Source organism: Musa acuminata, chromosome BXJ3-10, assembly GCF_036884655.1.
Source record: "Musa acuminata AAA Group cultivar baxijiao chromosome BXJ3-10, Cavendish_Baxijiao_AAA, whole genome shotgun sequence".
In the NCBI taxonomy this organism is placed as follows: domain Eukaryota; kingdom Viridiplantae; phylum Streptophyta; class Magnoliopsida; order Zingiberales; family Musaceae; genus Musa; species Musa acuminata.
In genome coordinates this window covers 30544758-30561619 of record NC_088358.1, presented here as the reverse complement: position 1 = coordinate 30561619, position 16862 = coordinate 30544758, and the positions used below count along the sequence as shown (strand labels likewise).

The 16862-nt window shown below is 45.5% G+C and overlaps 4 protein-coding genes across 9 annotated transcripts; 1 reads left to right on the top strand and 3 right to left on the bottom strand.

Annotated features, from left to right (window-relative positions):
• Nucleotides 1-977: 977 nt before the first annotated feature.
• Nucleotides 978-1932, bottom strand: LOC135651861 (protein VERNALIZATION 3-like). The gene is made up of 4 exons (XM_065172391.1): nucleotides 1697-1932; nucleotides 1552-1613; nucleotides 1434-1474; nucleotides 978-1336 (listed from the first exon to the last, which is right to left on the bottom strand). The coding sequence occupies exons 1-4, from the start codon at nucleotides 1892-1894 to the stop codon at nucleotides 1104-1106; spliced, it is 534 nt and encodes a 177-aa protein (XP_065028463.1). The 5' UTR covers nucleotides 1895-1932; the 3' UTR covers nucleotides 978-1103.
• A 1029-nt stretch (nucleotides 1933-2961) lies between these two features.
• Nucleotides 2962-4687, bottom strand: LOC103968889 (NAC domain-containing protein 76-like). Of its 2 annotated transcripts, XM_009382237.3 has the most exons (4): nucleotides 4393-4687; nucleotides 4119-4298; nucleotides 3734-4005; nucleotides 2962-3524 (listed from the first exon to the last, which is right to left on the bottom strand). In XM_009382237.3, exons 2-4 carry the CDS (start codon nucleotides 4285-4287, stop codon nucleotides 3144-3146), a joined length of 822 nt encoding a protein of 273 aa, XP_009380512.2. In that variant the 5' UTR covers nucleotides 4288-4298; nucleotides 4393-4687; the 3' UTR covers nucleotides 2962-3143. The 2 variants fall into 2 exon arrangements, with proteins under 2 accessions (XP_009380512.2, XP_065028462.1); XM_065172390.1 differs by having other exon boundaries at nucleotides 4119-4687.
• A 2819-nt stretch (nucleotides 4688-7506) lies between these two features.
• Nucleotides 7507-9848, top strand: LOC103968888 (glucan endo-1,3-beta-glucosidase 11). Of its 5 annotated transcripts, XR_010501966.1 has the most exons (5): nucleotides 7507-7758; nucleotides 7971-9007; nucleotides 9224-9252; nucleotides 9369-9468; nucleotides 9706-9848. XR_010501966.1 is itself a non-coding variant. In XM_009382233.3 (4 exons), the coding sequence occupies exons 1-3, from the start codon at nucleotides 7689-7691 to the stop codon at nucleotides 9447-9449; spliced, it is 1188 nt and encodes a 395-aa protein (XP_009380508.2). In that variant the 5' UTR covers nucleotides 7507-7688; the 3' UTR covers nucleotides 9450-9468; nucleotides 9706-9848. The 5 variants fall into 5 exon arrangements, 3 of the variants coding, with proteins under 3 accessions (XP_009380508.2, XP_009380510.2, XP_009380509.2); XR_010501965.1 differs by having other exon boundaries at nucleotides 9224-9468; XM_009382233.3 differs by lacking the exon at nucleotides 9224-9252.
• A 452-nt stretch (nucleotides 9849-10300) lies between these two features.
• LOC135651860 (inactive TPR repeat-containing thioredoxin TTL3-like) lies at nucleotides 10301-14909 on the bottom strand. Its single transcript, XM_065172388.1, has 7 exons — nucleotides 13473-14909; nucleotides 12682-12877; nucleotides 12412-12596; nucleotides 11997-12330; nucleotides 11699-11903; nucleotides 11036-11142; nucleotides 10301-10933 (listed from the first exon to the last, which is right to left on the bottom strand). Exons 1-7 carry the CDS (start codon nucleotides 14402-14404, stop codon nucleotides 10781-10783), a joined length of 2112 nt encoding a protein of 703 aa, XP_065028460.1. The 5' UTR covers nucleotides 14405-14909; the 3' UTR covers nucleotides 10301-10780.
• Between the last annotated feature and the right edge of the window lie 1953 nt (nucleotides 14910-16862).

Sequence of the window (16862 nt, the reverse complement as noted above, 5' to 3'; positions counted from 1 at the left end):
CGTTTCCTTTATTTTTCATTTTTTTATCCGTGCATTTATTATTGTGTCACCATTAGACTCCTCATTTTCTTCTTGCAATATTGTATTTTTTTTATAAATTTAAACATCAATCTCATGAGGGATTCGATAAACCCTATCCAAATTTTTAACAATATTAATATATCTCTATATATACCAAAAAAAAATATTTTAAACAATTATGTATCGTTTCGATAGAGGATAAGATGAAAAAAAATTATATATGATAATATGGATATGTGCCGAGAAGATATCCGAATATTAGTATTACGAATAGATGAGAGATAGAAGATCTCCTCATTTTTTTCTTACAATATTATTTTTTTTATAAATTTAAACATCAATCTTACGTGGGATTCGATAAACCCTATCTAAATTTTTAACAATGTTAATATATCTCTATATATATCAAAAAACTTTATTTTAAATAATTATATATTGTTTCGATAGAGGATAAGATGAGAAAAAATTATATATGATAATATGGATATGTGCATCTCCGAATATTAGTATTACGAGTAGATGAGAGATAGAATATCTCCTAATTTTCTTCATGCAATATTATTTTTTATATAAATTTAAACATCAATCTTCTTCGAGGGATTCGATAAACCCTATCCAAATTTTTAACAATTTTAATATATATTTATATACACTAAATTTTTTTATTTATAAACAATTAGGTATCACTTCGATAGAAGATAAAATTAAAAAAAAAATTATTTATGATAATATGAGCTTGTGTTAAGAAGAAGACCTCCGAATATTAGTATTATAAGTATATGAGAGATAAAAAAATATCTAAAATCCTTAATATAAGTTATAAATAAAAAATATAAACACTTTAAATATGACTAAATATATAATTTTTTACAGCTATGATAAAATGCATATAGTTTACTTTAAATAACCACAACTTACCATTTTGTTATTATTGTATGAAGGTGCATCTCCATTCATGGGATGTCACCACCTATCATAAGCTATGATGTGGGCATGTAGTCAGATACATACGTATGTCGGTTGTTCCCAGCTAAATCAAGATGGATAGAGTGATAGAGTAGTGTTCAAGTGGCGAGTAGCAGCTACATGGGATACATCCTCCTCCCACCTGAGCCGGACTCTCTCTGACAGTCGAAGTAGACGGCAGCCACAGGCGAGCCGAGGTTGTAGAGCTCGGCGAAGTCCCTGGTGTTGAAGTTTTGCCGCCAGCCCGGGGTGTACACCGTCTGCCGTCCCAGCTGCAGGAAGAGGACGAACACGAAGCGATGGATCCCCAGAGTTGGCCTTGGACTTTCGTAGCTGATCACCTCCTGTCCTGCACAACAGAACCAGGGAAATATCTATATACACTTACGAGCAAACATTATGACTGCGAGATTTGAGAACAGTCCTCTGTTCGATGCGCATCTCACCGAAGGTTGCTCCTGTGGTACCAGGAATATCCGTCACTAACCTGCACGAATCATGATCACTACAAGCGTCGCATACATGGAGCTGCTCGACGAAGAAGACAAGTAGGTTAATTATTACCATTGGAGGTATTCCCTAAGGTTTGGTTCACTCGGACTCGGAGCATCTGGGTCAACCATCACCTGCATTGCGTAGACCGTGAGAAACCCTAGAAACAAGGAGCACGAGGCTTTTTGACTTTGATCGCATGTACCGACGGTCTTACGAGGGTGTAAAGGCTTCTGAGGTCATGTCCTCCGACCTCAACCCTGGGTTGGTTGACCACCTGGGAGGGCTTGAACTCGCGGCCATTGGTGACCTTCCTAGATCCGTAGCTAACACCAAGTGTGGTGGTTCTGACGAAGGGGTCGATAACATCACCGATCACCCTGCCCACCACCAAAGGATCCCTTTCCCTGCTCATTAGTACGCAGAAGAACTCAAGTAGGATAGAGAGCCGAGGTTTTCTGGTGTCATGGGGATGTACTCCACTTACCACCCCCATATATAGTCTTTCCGCCTTGGGCGGCTTGCGTGTTCGACGTGGTAGAATCTATATCCATCGACAGACGTTTGTGGTCATGTTGTAGTAACTGTGTGGCTGCGCAATTATCGGTATCTTCTCCGGTCTCTTGAATTGTCCTGTCCGGTAGAATCGGATGGAAGCACCAATGCGACTCGAGATCATATTCTGTTCGACAATTTCTCATCTCATTTGCCCGTAGGATTAGAGATGGCGACGAACACGAACCGATCCTTCGGTCGAGGGAAGTTGGACGACATGCATTCCCTGGCTTTGAAGAATCTGCTTGCCTGTTACGATGGAAAAAGGTGGAGAGGATAAGAACGCCGAGTGAGAAGGCGAAAAATCCTTTTGCGTTAGTGGTGTCAAAGGAGGCACATTGTGGTCGGAAAGAACGAAGAAGGTGGTGTTGTCGTGAAACCACAAGAAGGTGGCAAAGCATATATGCACTTGCCCGGTTAGGAATATGGAGTTCCCGGAGTTATCACAAACGAATCATGCGCTAGCAATATCTGGTACTACTCTTTCGAGCACGCGTTTCCGATTCAACATGTCGAATTGCGAGACACATCTTCCTGTCGCTCTGCACTCGGACGTATTCATACCCCCTGCATTACATATGCGAAACCGATGTTTGTCTGGTTTTTCGGTTTATGTATAGGTCGTCAATTAGTGCTTTAACTTTTAGATGAGTACAGCCATTAATGATGGAGATGACGGAGCTCAAAATGGTTGACGAGGCTGCGCGGAAACTTGCAGAGAAGACAAGGAAAAGAGTCATCCGTACTGAATAGATTCACACCACCACCACCACCTCACGACCTGCAACCAAACTATCGACTTGGAGAGAACGAGCACAACACGCTCCGCGAATTGGCTCGGTCGAGCAAGAATTGGGCTGTCTCTTGCACTCTCTCGAAGCCTGGACAGGGCCCGCTGCTCTGTCCTGAGCATGGACTGCGGAGAAATACAATAAACAAACAGTACATGTCCATTTCCAGCAGCGGATATGCAGGTGAGACCAAGCAAACCCATGAAATGATCGTAGACTAAACAACACCCGATCTATGTACATTCGAATCCCGGACATCGTAGGCTTAATGGCAATCCTACTCGATCGAAGGAGCGTCATTAACCTTGGAAAAAAACTTCACCGGAACTGGGTTGGGGGATTGCTCTTGCTTTGTAAGATCTGATCCAGGTTTTGGTGGGAAGCGAGGAGCTTGTCCAAGATGGACCAATCCCAATTCAACCTCTCCTGTGGAAGAGTTACTCCTCCGCCCAACGTCGATCTCATGGAAACAGGAGGCACTGGGGGAGAGACAAAAGGTTCAGAGCTTAGTAGCTGGGGAAGATGCATCGAGACATTGAAGGAGAACTCGGATGGCGGATGAAAGGTTTGCTTCCTCTCCATCGTACGGGGGCTTCTTGCACTGGAATCGAATTGGTCTTCCTCGACCACTGTTTCAGGTAGGATGTGCGTCGGATGGCTCTTTTTCTGGAAAACCTTGCAGACAACCCATGCATCTTCCTGCACGATACAAAACCAGAATCCTCTGAGTTCATAATTTACCAGCTGAATATAGGAATTTCTGTTCGTCAATTGATGCAGAGTTTAAAGAGAATAACAAAGTAGAGGATATCAAATGAGCATTGAGCATGTAACGGATGAGAGGGTTTGGACCCTAAATCTCATGATCAGACTAATATTTAAGGTGTAAAAGACGAATGCTTCTGCACCTGAACCTCTGAGGTCTCTCGGTCGAGGCGATACTCATGCATGATCCAATCTGTCTTCCGGCCATGAGGAGCTCGTCCGGTGTAGAATACTAGGGTTTTCCTCATGCCAATCCTCTTTGAGTTGCCAAGATGTATGGCCTTGTCCCTCCCAGTAGCCTTCCAGAAGCCGGCAGCCGTCGCTCGGTTGGTTCGTGTACCGGTTGGGTATTTCTTGTCCTTACGGCAGAAGAAGTACCACTCATTTTGAGGCCCCGATTCGATTCTACACTTGTCTGCATGGCATCAAACTCCACACTAATTTCATGTTCTTCGTATGTCATGCATGCTCTGAAAAGAAAGGTAGCCTCCGTGATTTGGTGGACAAAGCTTAAGGAAAAGGAGCGACCTTTGAGGTCCCATGGTTCGAGTTTGTTGAGGTCGACGTCCCCGATGATGTCGAGATCGATGGCTTCGTAGGCTAGCTTCTTCCTCAGGTAATAGTAGAGGAGCTCCTCATCGGTCGGGTGAAACCGGAAGCCAGGAGGCACCATCAGCTGCCGGTTGCTGGTAATCATACTCGATCGTTCTGATATCCGAGAAATACACGAAGACGAAGAGAAGGCTTATGCTCACACGGAAGCGCACAAAAGAGGAGGAACATCTCCATCATAAGAACTCACCTTGAGCAAGAACTAGGGTTCGTTGATCTCTCGGCGGAATAGCGGCAAAGGACAAGAACGAAAGCCAAGAGCGAGAGGGTTTGATCTGCTAAATAGTACTTCGACCAGCCAACAGTCAAAGCGTATGCAGGTGGAAACAATGTACGGTGTCTAATGCGACAGTCAAAGATGATCGAGTTAATGGACAGTTCTTGGAGTGTAATGAGAGAAAAGGGAGATGGCTGTTGAATAGGGGACCTGTCAAAAGATGGCCTCACGAGGAGTGTGGAGATGTCCAGACCAGTCAAGGGGAAGAGATCGCAGAAGCAGTGGCCTTTTCATGTGACAGACAGAGGCAACAAGAGAATATGTAGCTCTCACACCACATTCCATTCCTATTCTCCCAACTCCTATCCCATACCCATGCATCATCATCTCTCTCTCTCTCTCTTTCTTTCTCTCATGCAACTTTGACCCATTTTCCTCTTTATTTTAGTTCCACCCAATGTATATAATATGCCAACTTGTGCTTCCTTAATTATGGTTATTTCATCATGTGAAGTATTCAAGCTTGTCTTAGGAAACGCCTTGGAAGCAAAATCTGCAAGTTAAGGTCACATTGTTTTATGCGAGATTAATCGAGGAGGCTGCCTGGAGTTGCGTTGGACGTGAATCCAAGAAATCAAGGGAGCCAGCAGAACCCTCGAATTCCGCAGGGCGAGGAAGGAGTTGCACGTGCAACAAGGTCCGGCAGCGGCACTCCGCCGCACCACTCGATTCGAGATTGACTCCGATGCAGTATCTGCCGAACGTAAAAGGGAGGCTGTGGGCGTACATCCGTTGCTGACTTTAGCACTTCATACGCCATTACTTCACACCATCCGGTCAAAAGCATAGGAGGATGATACTTGATTCATCTGTTTCTGGACTGGGAAGACAGACTCTTAGGGGCGGAATTGATCGGTCCATGATCAGAACTGTCTTAGTTTTCAGACCTTGGAAACAGAGAGGGAGAGAAGGGTAGGTGAAGTGAGGAGGAGGAACGAGGGATGTGGAAGTCCAACCTTCCTTGTTCTTCGCCTACATTTCCGTGCTCTGTCCCTCGGCATCCCTGAAGAGGGTGTCGGCGTCTTTCTAATTTCCTCGATCTCCTAACATGAAACGCGTTGTTCTGTGTGCACGCACCGTCTTGCTGTCTGCCTGATAGCAAAAGAAGAGCTCGTGGTTGAAGACAGGATGGGCTGAGAGGAAGAAGCCAAATATTACGTCAAACATCCCATTATTTCCTCTCACGTTGTGTTGTGCACAACAAGTATTGGGTTCCACCTTAATCTAACTCGAATTAATTTTGCTATTTACATTAGAGGATAAAATTATATATATATATATATATATATATATATATATATATATATATATATATATATATATATATATATATATATAAGATAGAATAGACATATGCTAACGAGTTGTATGAATAGGTAAAATAATTAATGTGAGTGTTAAAGAAAGAGATAAAAGAATATCTAAAAAAATCTGGATAGAAACTAGAAATAAAATTTTAAATATTATGAACTATATAATCAATTTCAAATAATTAAAATTTATGATTTTGTTTTTATTGTTATTTACAGTAAGTAGATTTGATCGGTTTTGGTTAATTAGATTAGAGCTGGTTTGGGCTGAGGCAGCCCACTCGCAGGCCTCCCTGTAAGACTAATCACGATCACCTTCTCCTATAGACTCTCCTCCTCCGATGTCAATGCGAAGGAGCGCCGGCGGTCACAGACGCAGTTGGTAAAATTGATAGAAAGGAAACCCCCACGAAAAGAGCGTGCATTCATGCAGATGACCGGAAGACGACAAGTAGCACAGGGTGGTAGACAATGCGAAAAGCTACAGGGCGAGCGCCTAACTTGGACCTCAGCTGCCGCAGGGGCAAGGACACGAGGCGGCGGCGGCCTGTCTTTCTTGCCGCCGTTGCCTGTTCAGGTATCGAAGAGGTGAGGAAGAAGAGCACAAAAGAGGAAGCGGAAGGGGATGACGATGAGGTGGTACCGCGCGTCGTGTCCCCGTCACCACGTACTCAGTCCGTCATCCATGAATCGCTTTCTAGCTTTTGTCCCCCTCCAAGTCATCAGCTACCTATCATGTGTTGCTCGCTTTAATCTTCTCCATATCCCGATGCACAACACCCTCTCTTTTCTCGATTGATTGCCCCACAAGAGCAAGCATCACTTGGAAAACAAACATGTAGACGAAGGAGCATTCGATGGGATCGGGACGACCTTAATCAGCTGACATGATCGTCGAATAGGATTTGGCTTTGGTCGGAAGTTGTATAGAAAGAAAAAGGCAATCGTAATCAAATGGAATTTGACCTGTCACTGCTTGATATAAATGATCATCGATTATATATCGACAGCAACAGTATACTCTCGTGGGCCTTTCGGCTAATGGGTGTTGACAAGAGAGAGAAGAGAGACGCTTGTGAGTAAGACTGCACTATGTGCGTAAGACTTTAAAGAGCAATCATGATTGTTTCCCGATACATATAGATTCACATAAACATAGATATGATGATGATGATGCAGCAGAATATTAAGTGGACCATGCTCGAACATTAGCATGGAGAAACCTCATCTCAACCTGCTTATTGCTGTTCAGTTCCTTCCTTGTACCGCAAACGGGCTTTGATGAAATCAGCATACATAGAAAAGGCACAGGAAAGGCAGGTTTCCATGAACGACGGGAACCGAGTGCTTCATGCAACATTGCGTCGCAGAACATACCGACGTCTGCTATTCTAGAATGAGATGGATCGGTTTGCATTGTTTTATATGAATGCATCATGTTTCATCCACCTGAGTTGGTGAAGCAGAATCCTTTCGATGTCCGTCCATCTCGGTGGAGAAACCTTAAGAGCAGTGTGTTGTGATTTCTTTGGTCTAAAGTAAACGGCAGGGTTGGGGCAATTCTTTCATCTGGGAAGAATGGGACGGAAGATGGCGTCGTTGTAAAGATATGCAAGGCTTACTAGAAAGTAGTCATGGCACGAGTCAAGCACCAAAGACATGCAGACTTTAAAGCCATATAAATTCTCTCTCTAGGACAACTTGTGCAAGGCAAGGCAAGGCAAGGCAAGAGGGCAAACCTCTCTCTTCCTAAATCGCATGCAAGCAAAGAAAGGAATTGGAAAGAGATTGCCCTCACCGCCTTCTCTTCCCACCTCCCACCTCCCCCTCTCCTTGTCTCTTTTTTAAGTCTCTCCCCCCTCCTTCTTCTTCCTCTCTCTCTCTCTCTCTCCCCTTCTGATGGCTGTCTCCATCTTGCTCAGGTCAAGGATAGTTTCGATGTTCCTTCTGTTTAACCTTTTCTCCTCAGGTGCATTCTCTTCTCTGTTTCTCTCATGCCTGTATACGACCGATACATCTCTAATGAAACGTTGTTGTCATCTACATCTTGCTATGACCAATTTCATTTCTTTGGATGTATCGTCTAAAACTAGACTCGGCAATCGGCAATATGTTTCCATAAGATAAGAAGCGAAGAAATATTTGTGGAGTAAAAGCAGTGGTGGTGGTGTTCTTTTGCAGAGTTTGGCTTCCTTCGACTTGGTTCTTCGCTAGGCATCAACTACGGGCAGGTAGCCAACAATCTACCATCGCCGGAACAAGTGCGCCTCCTCTTGACCTCCCTCAGGATCACCAAGACGAGGATTTACGACACCAACCCTCGAGTCCTCACAGCATTCGCCAACACCGGCATCGACCTCATCGTGACGGTGCCGAACGAGGCCGTGGGCGTGATGATGGACCCTCGACAAGCTCTGCAATGGGTCATGACCAACGTACAACCCTACTTTCCGGCCACGAAGATCACCGGCATCTCCGTCGGCAACGAAGTGTACACGAGCGACGACCCGACCTTGATGTCGAACCTCGTCCCGGCGCTGCTCAGCATCCACTCCGCGCTCGTCCAACTCGGCCTTGACTCGTACATTCACGTGTCGACGGCGAATTCGCTGGCGGTGCTGGAGAACTCGTACCCGCCGTCGATGGGGTCATTCAAGCCGGAGATGGCGAACCTGTTGGTGCCGTTCCTTCAGTTCCTGGCCGCGACGAAGTCGCCCTTCTGGATCAATGCGTACCCCTACTTCGCCTACAAGGATAGCCCGGCGAAGGTCTCGCTAGACTACGTTCTGTTCAACCCGAACGCAGGGATGGTGGATCCTTACACCAAGCTTCGCTACGACAACATGCTGTACGCTCAAGTGGACGCCGTCATCTTCGCCATTGCCCGGTTGGGCTACGGCGGCGTGGACGTCAGGGTGTCGGAGACCGGATGGCCATCGAAAGGCGACCCCAACGAGGTCGGCGCCACCGTGGAGAACGCCAGGGCTTACAACAGGAACCTGCTCCTGAGGCAGATCAGGAGCGAGGGGACTCCGGTGAGGCCAAACCAGAGATTGGAGGTCTACTTGTTTGCCCTGTTCAACGAGGACATGAAGCCCGGGCCGACCTCGGAGCGGAACTACGGACTGTATCAACCCGACGGGACCATGGTCTATAACGTCGGCCTGGCCGCATTGACATCTTCTGCATCCGTTTCTCTCACATCTTCCGCGACAAGGGTATGTTCTCGTCTCCCTTTACTATTACAATGCGGATCAGTATCCTGCATCTTCCTTCCAACTAGAAGAAGATTTCAATCATGGCTCGCAACGCAGTAATGTGAGATAAATGAGGGAACAAAGTTAGCTGCAATCTATGTATATATTTACCAAAGAAGAAGGGTGGAAAACAGGGGAGGAGAGTTTTGGATTAACTTGCTATCGTGAATGATGCAGGACATGAGGAAGGAAGTTGGCAGCTTGTGGTACTGGATTCTCATGTTCTCGTTGACTTTCCAAGCTTTTATGAGAATGGCAATCTAACGAAAGAGGAATGGCTTCACACGTGATGACTCTTCTCTTTGGTTTTCTCTTTTACAAGGAAAATGGAGAGACCATGAACCGCATTCATGTCATGGGACTTCCTCTTTGCCCAAACACCACCAAGAAGAAGAAGCAGTAGCGGCAGTACACCAGTGGAGGTATTCCCCCTTCCACTATCCTCTTTATCTAATCTACTACAACCACTTCTCTCTGCTTCCAAATCTAACCACGGAAGCTGCTCGGATTCCCTTCCCTTTCACTGAAAGGTATGGCAAAGTAGGTCTCGGTAATCGAATTGGCGAAAAGGCCAAAGGGGTCCGTCCCATTTTTTTGTCATGTGGTATGAGAATTTGAGACCTTTTGCTTTTTTTTTTTCTTGCCTTTGAATGCTGCAGGAACAAAAGCAATCGAAAGCTTTGCGACGTGGAACGCACTCCGGTGGCTGTATAATATGATGTTCCCATTCTCACTTTGTTTCTTTGATTCGTTATTAAAGTGTAATCATAAGCTAAATAAAGAAAGAGTGCCATTATTTGGAGGAGAGCTAATTGCTTTCTGCTGCCTAGCTTTTACGATTCCCTGAGCAGAAGACATGGCAGGGAGTGTTCCATGCCATGTGAGCTCGGATCTCTGTTTGCTCCCCTCACTCTCGTGGAGCCATTTACCCAAGCCGCAAATATATTACTCCCGTTTGCGCACGAATAGGCATCACAGATACATACAACAAACACAACGAGGTTGAGTTCAGGAAGAAGAAGAAGAAGACAGAAAATGCCGTGGCCTGATGACCAGCCCACGCACTCGATAAAGATGCACTTCTTGTTTCCTTTTCGCATCCCGCAACATCACTTCTCCTGCATGATTCTCTTCGAGCCACTTGTGCGTTCATGCTCAATGATCCAACCATCTTTCCCCACCTCATGATATAGCCGAATCCCCACCACAGTTCATAATATGTGTGCCACAAACTTTAGTAGTCAAATGTAATGGATATATGATGAGAAAAAAATATTTTCCGAGTGCTTTTACAAATAAAATGGCGAGAACAAGCATCGTCGCCGGCATGAATGAGATCCTTCCTTGCTCTCATCCAGTAGTACGATCACCAATTAAGCATCTGCTTTCCCTGATGGCTTTCATTGCTCGGTGTATGATATATACATATAATCTTCGCTATCGGCCGTGCTCGAGCTTCAAAAGAAGGAAAATAATAGTGTTGAGTGAAATGCAACCAAGCCTGTGGATGGAAATGGTCTAAATGAGACCTTGGAAAGAATGTTAATGGCAGATGGGGAACAAACAAGTAGTATAGACAAAGAAAAAGATACAAAAGATTGGACTTTCCCTCGCAGTCTAGTCATGCTTGCTTCTCGGTGTCATATTCCTCTTACATGATTGGTGCTTGCATGTGAGATTTCTCAGGAATTCGGAGATAAAAGTTCTGCGTCGAAGAAACATTTGATTCTTCGACTATAAACCGTAGTGTCTTAAAGAGTATTCCAATGCTTGCTGATTGGGGCAAATCAACTCTTTTACTTTTGCCCCGTTCTTGTAGATCTTAAAGGTCGGTACCATCCTCACATTCTCAGCTTCGCCGACTGCAGGGATTGCATTCACATCGACCTAAGTCGAAATACGAGATGAGATCAGTGAGATGAAGTGTATGTGCACAAACAAAAGTGAGGTTACCCTCTAGAGTGCAAGGTCAAAAAGATACAAAGTTACCTTCAGAAAGTTCACTGATGGATACCTCGTACAGAGTGCATTCACAAACGGGGTGATCTGATTGCAATTGTGGTTGAATGCCACCATGAAATGGACAACAGAAACTCCTGAACATGTTCAGTTTTATTATTCTTAGAGTGAAGAAACGAGCATAAATCCAAGCACAGATGAACAAGATCATAAAAGAATATAACTGGACATCTGTAGCTCACTCTACCAAATAAGGACCAGCTCTGTTGCCATCATAGTTTATAGAATCAAAAAGAGTGCAGGAATTAACTTTTCGAATGTTGAACGTAAGTGCTTTTAGTTTAACCTCAACTAGAGTAGAACTAAGCTGTGAAATATGGAAATAATATTTTAATTAGGTTAACAGAAGTGAAAATGAAAAGGATAGATCATCAAGTTGGGCTTTATTATGGAAAACGCTCCTGCTAAAGTGCAGACAAACATCACTTGTCGACGTTGAAGCAGACATTGCTCCAATTCACATGTTGCTTGGCTGACAGTAATGGTCCTTTTCAGGACATCAAGACTAATCACTTGAATGCAATTAAAAATTCTTATGGTAAGGCCAAGGTGGGCAAGAAAAATTTTTCGAGCAACGAAGGACGAGATAAATGGTAGATATATATAGAAATTAAAACACAAGTAAAATCTCACCGGGTAAAGTTATGGCTGCTTGGAATTGTTCAAACCCTTTGATCTCCTCGACCTCCCCACCAAACTTCAGATTGGAGACCTCCTCACCTCGAGAGGTTTTCAGTGCCACCTGGGCATGAAAGAGGGCCTCAGCCACCTCCGTATCACCTGGAAGTTCCTTCCTGAGAACCTCATAGTCTCTCACAGCTTCCGTCCATCGCTCAAGCTGATCACCACGGAGAACAACACAAACTTCTTCCATTGTAAGCATAATCATATAGAATCCGTGTTCAACAAAACGAAAGAGAAGTATATACACCTTGGTATATGAGGCAGCACGTCGAAGAAGAGCCTTGGCGTAGTCGGGTTGAATCACAAGGGCTTGATTGCAGTCCTCGATAGTCTTCTCCCATTGTCCAAGTTTGGATCTGCAAGCAGCTCTATTGCAGTACAGGACAGGGTTTGAGGGGTCATACTTAAGCCCTTCCCCATAAGCTAAGCTTGCTTCCACAAATTTTCCAGAATTGAAAAGTTCATTGCCTAACACTCGTGATCGGGATACTGATCTAACATTGTTCAGCATCATGGACACCTCTACATTTCCAGGATCCACCTGCCTGGCTTTCTCAGCTGCAGCAACTGCGTTTTCAAACCTGAAAATAGTTCGCTGGCCATTCTCATTGATCCAGAACTTTGAAATTGCATCTCTAGCTAGTGTAAAATTTTGAGCTCACCTTCCACGGACCATTTCAACTTGAGCACGGACAACATACATGTACGAATTGGACAACATACCAAAGAACTTTGAGTTTGAGGATGATGAGGATAAGCTCTCGAGTTTGGATGCAGCAGATATAGCTAAATCAGCTTCCTCTAGCTGATGGAGCCGGAGATGTGCTTCTGCTTTTGAAGCCATGAGCTGCAAATTCTTACTTTGTGAGGCTACAAGCCAGCTTTAGTGAGCCATCTGCGCTAAAAAATTTACGCACACGTTGGGAATTTACCAATAGTGAAGAGTCTGCTCCTTCGGCAATGGCAGCATCAGTCTCCTTTAACGCAGTTTTCCAATCTCCAAACTTTCGGGCATCCGCACATCTGTTCAAATGCCTCTCCACAGCTTGCAGCTTCTGCAACTCAACAGGATCCGGATGTGGACCAGCTGAGACGAGATGCCTCCGAGCATTCTCGACCTGTCCTAATCTGTAATTCAAAATCAGATGTAGCAAACACGGAAATGATACTTCTTTCGGAAGCCTAGCTCGATTAAAAGTGCTAAAAAGTTGTTACAGGTTAACTTGAAGTGGAAGCTGCAGATCTCACGATCATCAAGAATTCAGTAAGATGAATAAAAAAAATAGGGATCTCTATTGGGACTCAAAATGAGCAACAAAAATAAATAGTCGACTAAATATGAAAAAGCGTTGAGCAGAGCAAAACTGGAAGCTCTTCAATCTGAACAAAAGCCATTAATTGGGCACAAGATCAAGGGAAGTTCATAATTGTGTTACTGATAGCTACCAAGAAAAATGTCCGGAACAATCTATAAATCATATTAAATGACAGATGTAGCTGACCAAAGCTAAATGAACTACTAATAATCCAACAATACTGGTGGACGAGAATATGGGTTGATGGCCAGCATTCACTGCACCAAAGAACGATCTGTTACCAACAAAATCGAGATTCACACAAACTAAAAGCATTTAACGTAAGCTTGACCGATAAGAAAGAACAGAATAGGTATGATGTCCAATTCGCAGTTATAAGTTTTGTAGATAATGGCACCATAACTGACCTTAAAAGCAAGGATGCCAGCCTCTGGTGAGCACGCCCAAATGCCGGATCCAGAAGCAAGGCCTCTTCGCACTCCTTCACCGCCTCCCCTAATCTCCGAAGACCTGTAAGTGCCGCCGCCCGGTTGCTGCGGCAGACGGCGCTGTCGGGGCACAACGCGATCGCCCTGTCGTAAAGTTTCAAAGCCTCTGCAAACTGCCCTTTCCGATATTGTTCATTCCCTACCCTCTTCACCTCCTCCGGATCCATACTGACCATCGCCCTTCTCAGTGCAGAATCCACTCCATTGCTCGCCACCACCTCAGGTGGCTTTCCTCCACCAGCACCGTTAGTCCCGCCCCTCACTATATTCCCGTGGCCGTAATTCCCAGTTCCAGATCCAAGCACGTCGGCCCTCACTGCACTCCGGCTCATCATGCCCGTCTTGACAATCTTTCCCGACGGACATATGTTCCCTGACGGGAGCACATTGGTCACCGGAGAGCTCGCGGAGCTGCTACCGGAACCGGAACCGGAGGTGGAGCTGGACGAGAAGCTGCCACCGGTGTAGATAAGTGGAACGGAGCCGGAACGACGGTGCCCGGGTTTGGAGCTCCTGGTTTCCATGGCACCGGGGATGGGCTCATTGGGGGCCAGAAGGAGCTCGCCGGAGTGAGAGCGCCTCCCGGAGAGGCCAAGATCGGATCTTTTGGAGTCGGCATGAGAGGCGGGCTTACCGGAGACGGAACCGGAGGAGCCGGAGCTGCTGCTGGTGGCGGCGGGGCGAGTCGGGAGGGGCGAAACAGGAGAGCTGAGGTCGGGGAAGTCCTTGGAGTCGGGCTTGTTGGCCTCGAAGCTTAAAGCAGTGCGGAGACGATCCGAAACGGAGTCCAGCGCCGGTTCGCTGCTCGACTTGTGAGTTCTGGCGCCGGAGGCGTCGACAAGATGCGACATTTGGGCTGCAGATCTCGTCCGAAAGCTGCAACCTTGGGAACACTAGAGGAAGGAGTGGAGTGCGCGGAGGGGGACAGGGAGCGAGAAAGATTGGATCTTGGGAGGTGAGGGAGAGGTAGCCATGAGAAGAAGCAGGGAAAGGTGGGATTTTTTTTTATTTTTTTTTATTTTTTTGGGGTGGGGTGTAGAGAGAAAGGACTGAAATGGGGAGATGGGGATCCCGTGATGGGAAAGGAGGAAGCAAGGAATGAATGAGGGTAGATTTGGAGACGTAGAATAGAAGAATAAAAGCGAGGCGAGGAGGAGAGAACAAATCAGTAGACTTCTTTCTCTCTCTCTCTCTCTCTCTCTCTCTCTCTTTTTTTTTTCTTTTTGTTTTCTTTTGTTGTCTTTCTCCTCTTCCCCACTCAGCGTTCTTCTCTTTCTCTACACTGCCATCTCCATCTCATTACCATCCTGCTGCTGCTTCACGAGACACCCTGTTCTCTCTCTCTCTCTCTCTCTCTCTCTCGTGGAAGAAGAAGAAGCGCACGTTTAAGGTAAGTTGACGTCTATCCACCTTCATCGCAATTAAATGGAGGCTAAAAACCAAAGTTATCGTTCTTTTATCTGTTTCCTTGTATCTTTCTCTGAAGATTATAGACGAAATGGATGAGGCAATGGAATATACTCGGCACATGTCCATATTCCACACCATTTATTGATGCATAAACACACTTCCTTATTTTTAATATATATATATATATATATATATATATATATTGTCGATTTTGTACTGTAAATGTTTTTTGTTTTGTTTTGTGATTTGATTTCTGTAATAAAATTATCTCGTTGGAGACAACAGTACTTTCACTGTGTCATCTCGCATGCAAGCTGGAAAGGAAAGGAAAGGCTTGCAGATCCAGAGACCTCGGAATACCGAGAACGCCCCTGTTTAGAGTGGAGAATCACGTGGCCTGCCCCCGTCTCTTTGTCGAATCCCTACGGTACCCTCGCCCCCCCCCCACGCCCGGGGAGAGACAACGCGGTGCGGGCGTGGGGGATTCCGGAGACGGTGAAGGGTATTCGCGTCAATGTGTGCTGCCTCCCGACAGGGGCAGCTGGCCATGTGATTGGTGCTTTGCCAGCTGGCCCACTGGAGGAACCAGATGGTCGCCAGCTAAGCAGCGACTGCGCCACCCGGTCATCACACCGCGAGTCATCGGACACCGGTCCAAACATGTTCTGTGGCAGTAAAGCCTTTTTCCACATTACAAATTAATCCTTTTTTTCCTCCTAAAAAATCGATTTTTCTTATTTAATTTTGTTGATAATCAATGAACCCAATCGCTCAGACGACTGTCTCACTCGGTATCGAGACGATCCAGCTGGCCATTTCTTGCATGTATCTGCAATAATAATTTAGCTTGGAATTATGTCCCACGAGCATGCGTGCAGCCTCTCCTCGTTCTTCTCGTTGGTGTTGGCTACTTGTTGATCTCGATCTTGCTCGGTAAAAGATTCCATCATCATGGAGCTGGACACTTCCATCCGGTGGTGGTGGTGGTGGTGGTGGTGGTGATGGGAAATAATGTTTAGGTGGTGGATTAAGACTACAACCATTTACGTGACATGGCCCATGCACGCAACACATTGCGTCCGGGACTACTACTTGCCCCCGTTTGCTAGGTCAAAAGTGTGGCTGTGCATGCGACGAGGCAGCGCCTTCCATTGGCTCCGAAGCTTTCCGATGAGAGCGAGTGGAAGGGTGATTAAACTAGGAACAACAAGAGGGGTGAACGAACGCTTAAACAAATGGATTCACGGTCCTCGGATGCTTTCATCTGCCATTGTTTAATGCAGCCAGCGGCCTTCGATTATTTTACGGCACAGCTTTTTCTGATTCTTTTGCAATATTTTTGTTCTTCTCATGATGTCACCTGATGCTGAGGTTGTACTCGGTGCAAAGTGGGCTTCCTCTTTTAGGCGTCTTCGTCACGAGCATAAGGTCCCCATATTGGGTGTGCAAACAACTGGGAGCCCTCGAAATGATCATATTCCTTTCACCACCTGCCCCCACTGTGAAGTACTGCGTCATCGATCTGCTCTCCGCTGCCTTCTGCTATCCTCGTCACCGTAACAAGCGAACCCTGGATTGAGGATATTGGGTCCTTTTTATTTTCTTTGTTATTTTCTCGTGCTCAAGCGAATGAGTCTGCTTGATTGGATAACGAGGATGCATAAACAACAGATCCATGCAGAATAAGCTTTGCAAAGATGCAATGCAGTGTAGGTTAAGAAAACTAGCGTCGCTTTGATAGCCATGAATCGTTTCGAACAGTGAAAAGGCTCCTGCAGTGATAGTTCCATATTCGATGTTGTCCTTCACAGAAGCATGCATGATGGTTTCTCTCTCCTCACCGACTAAAGGAAAATACAGACAACAACGGGATGAGCGATGTATAGAACTCGCTATAAT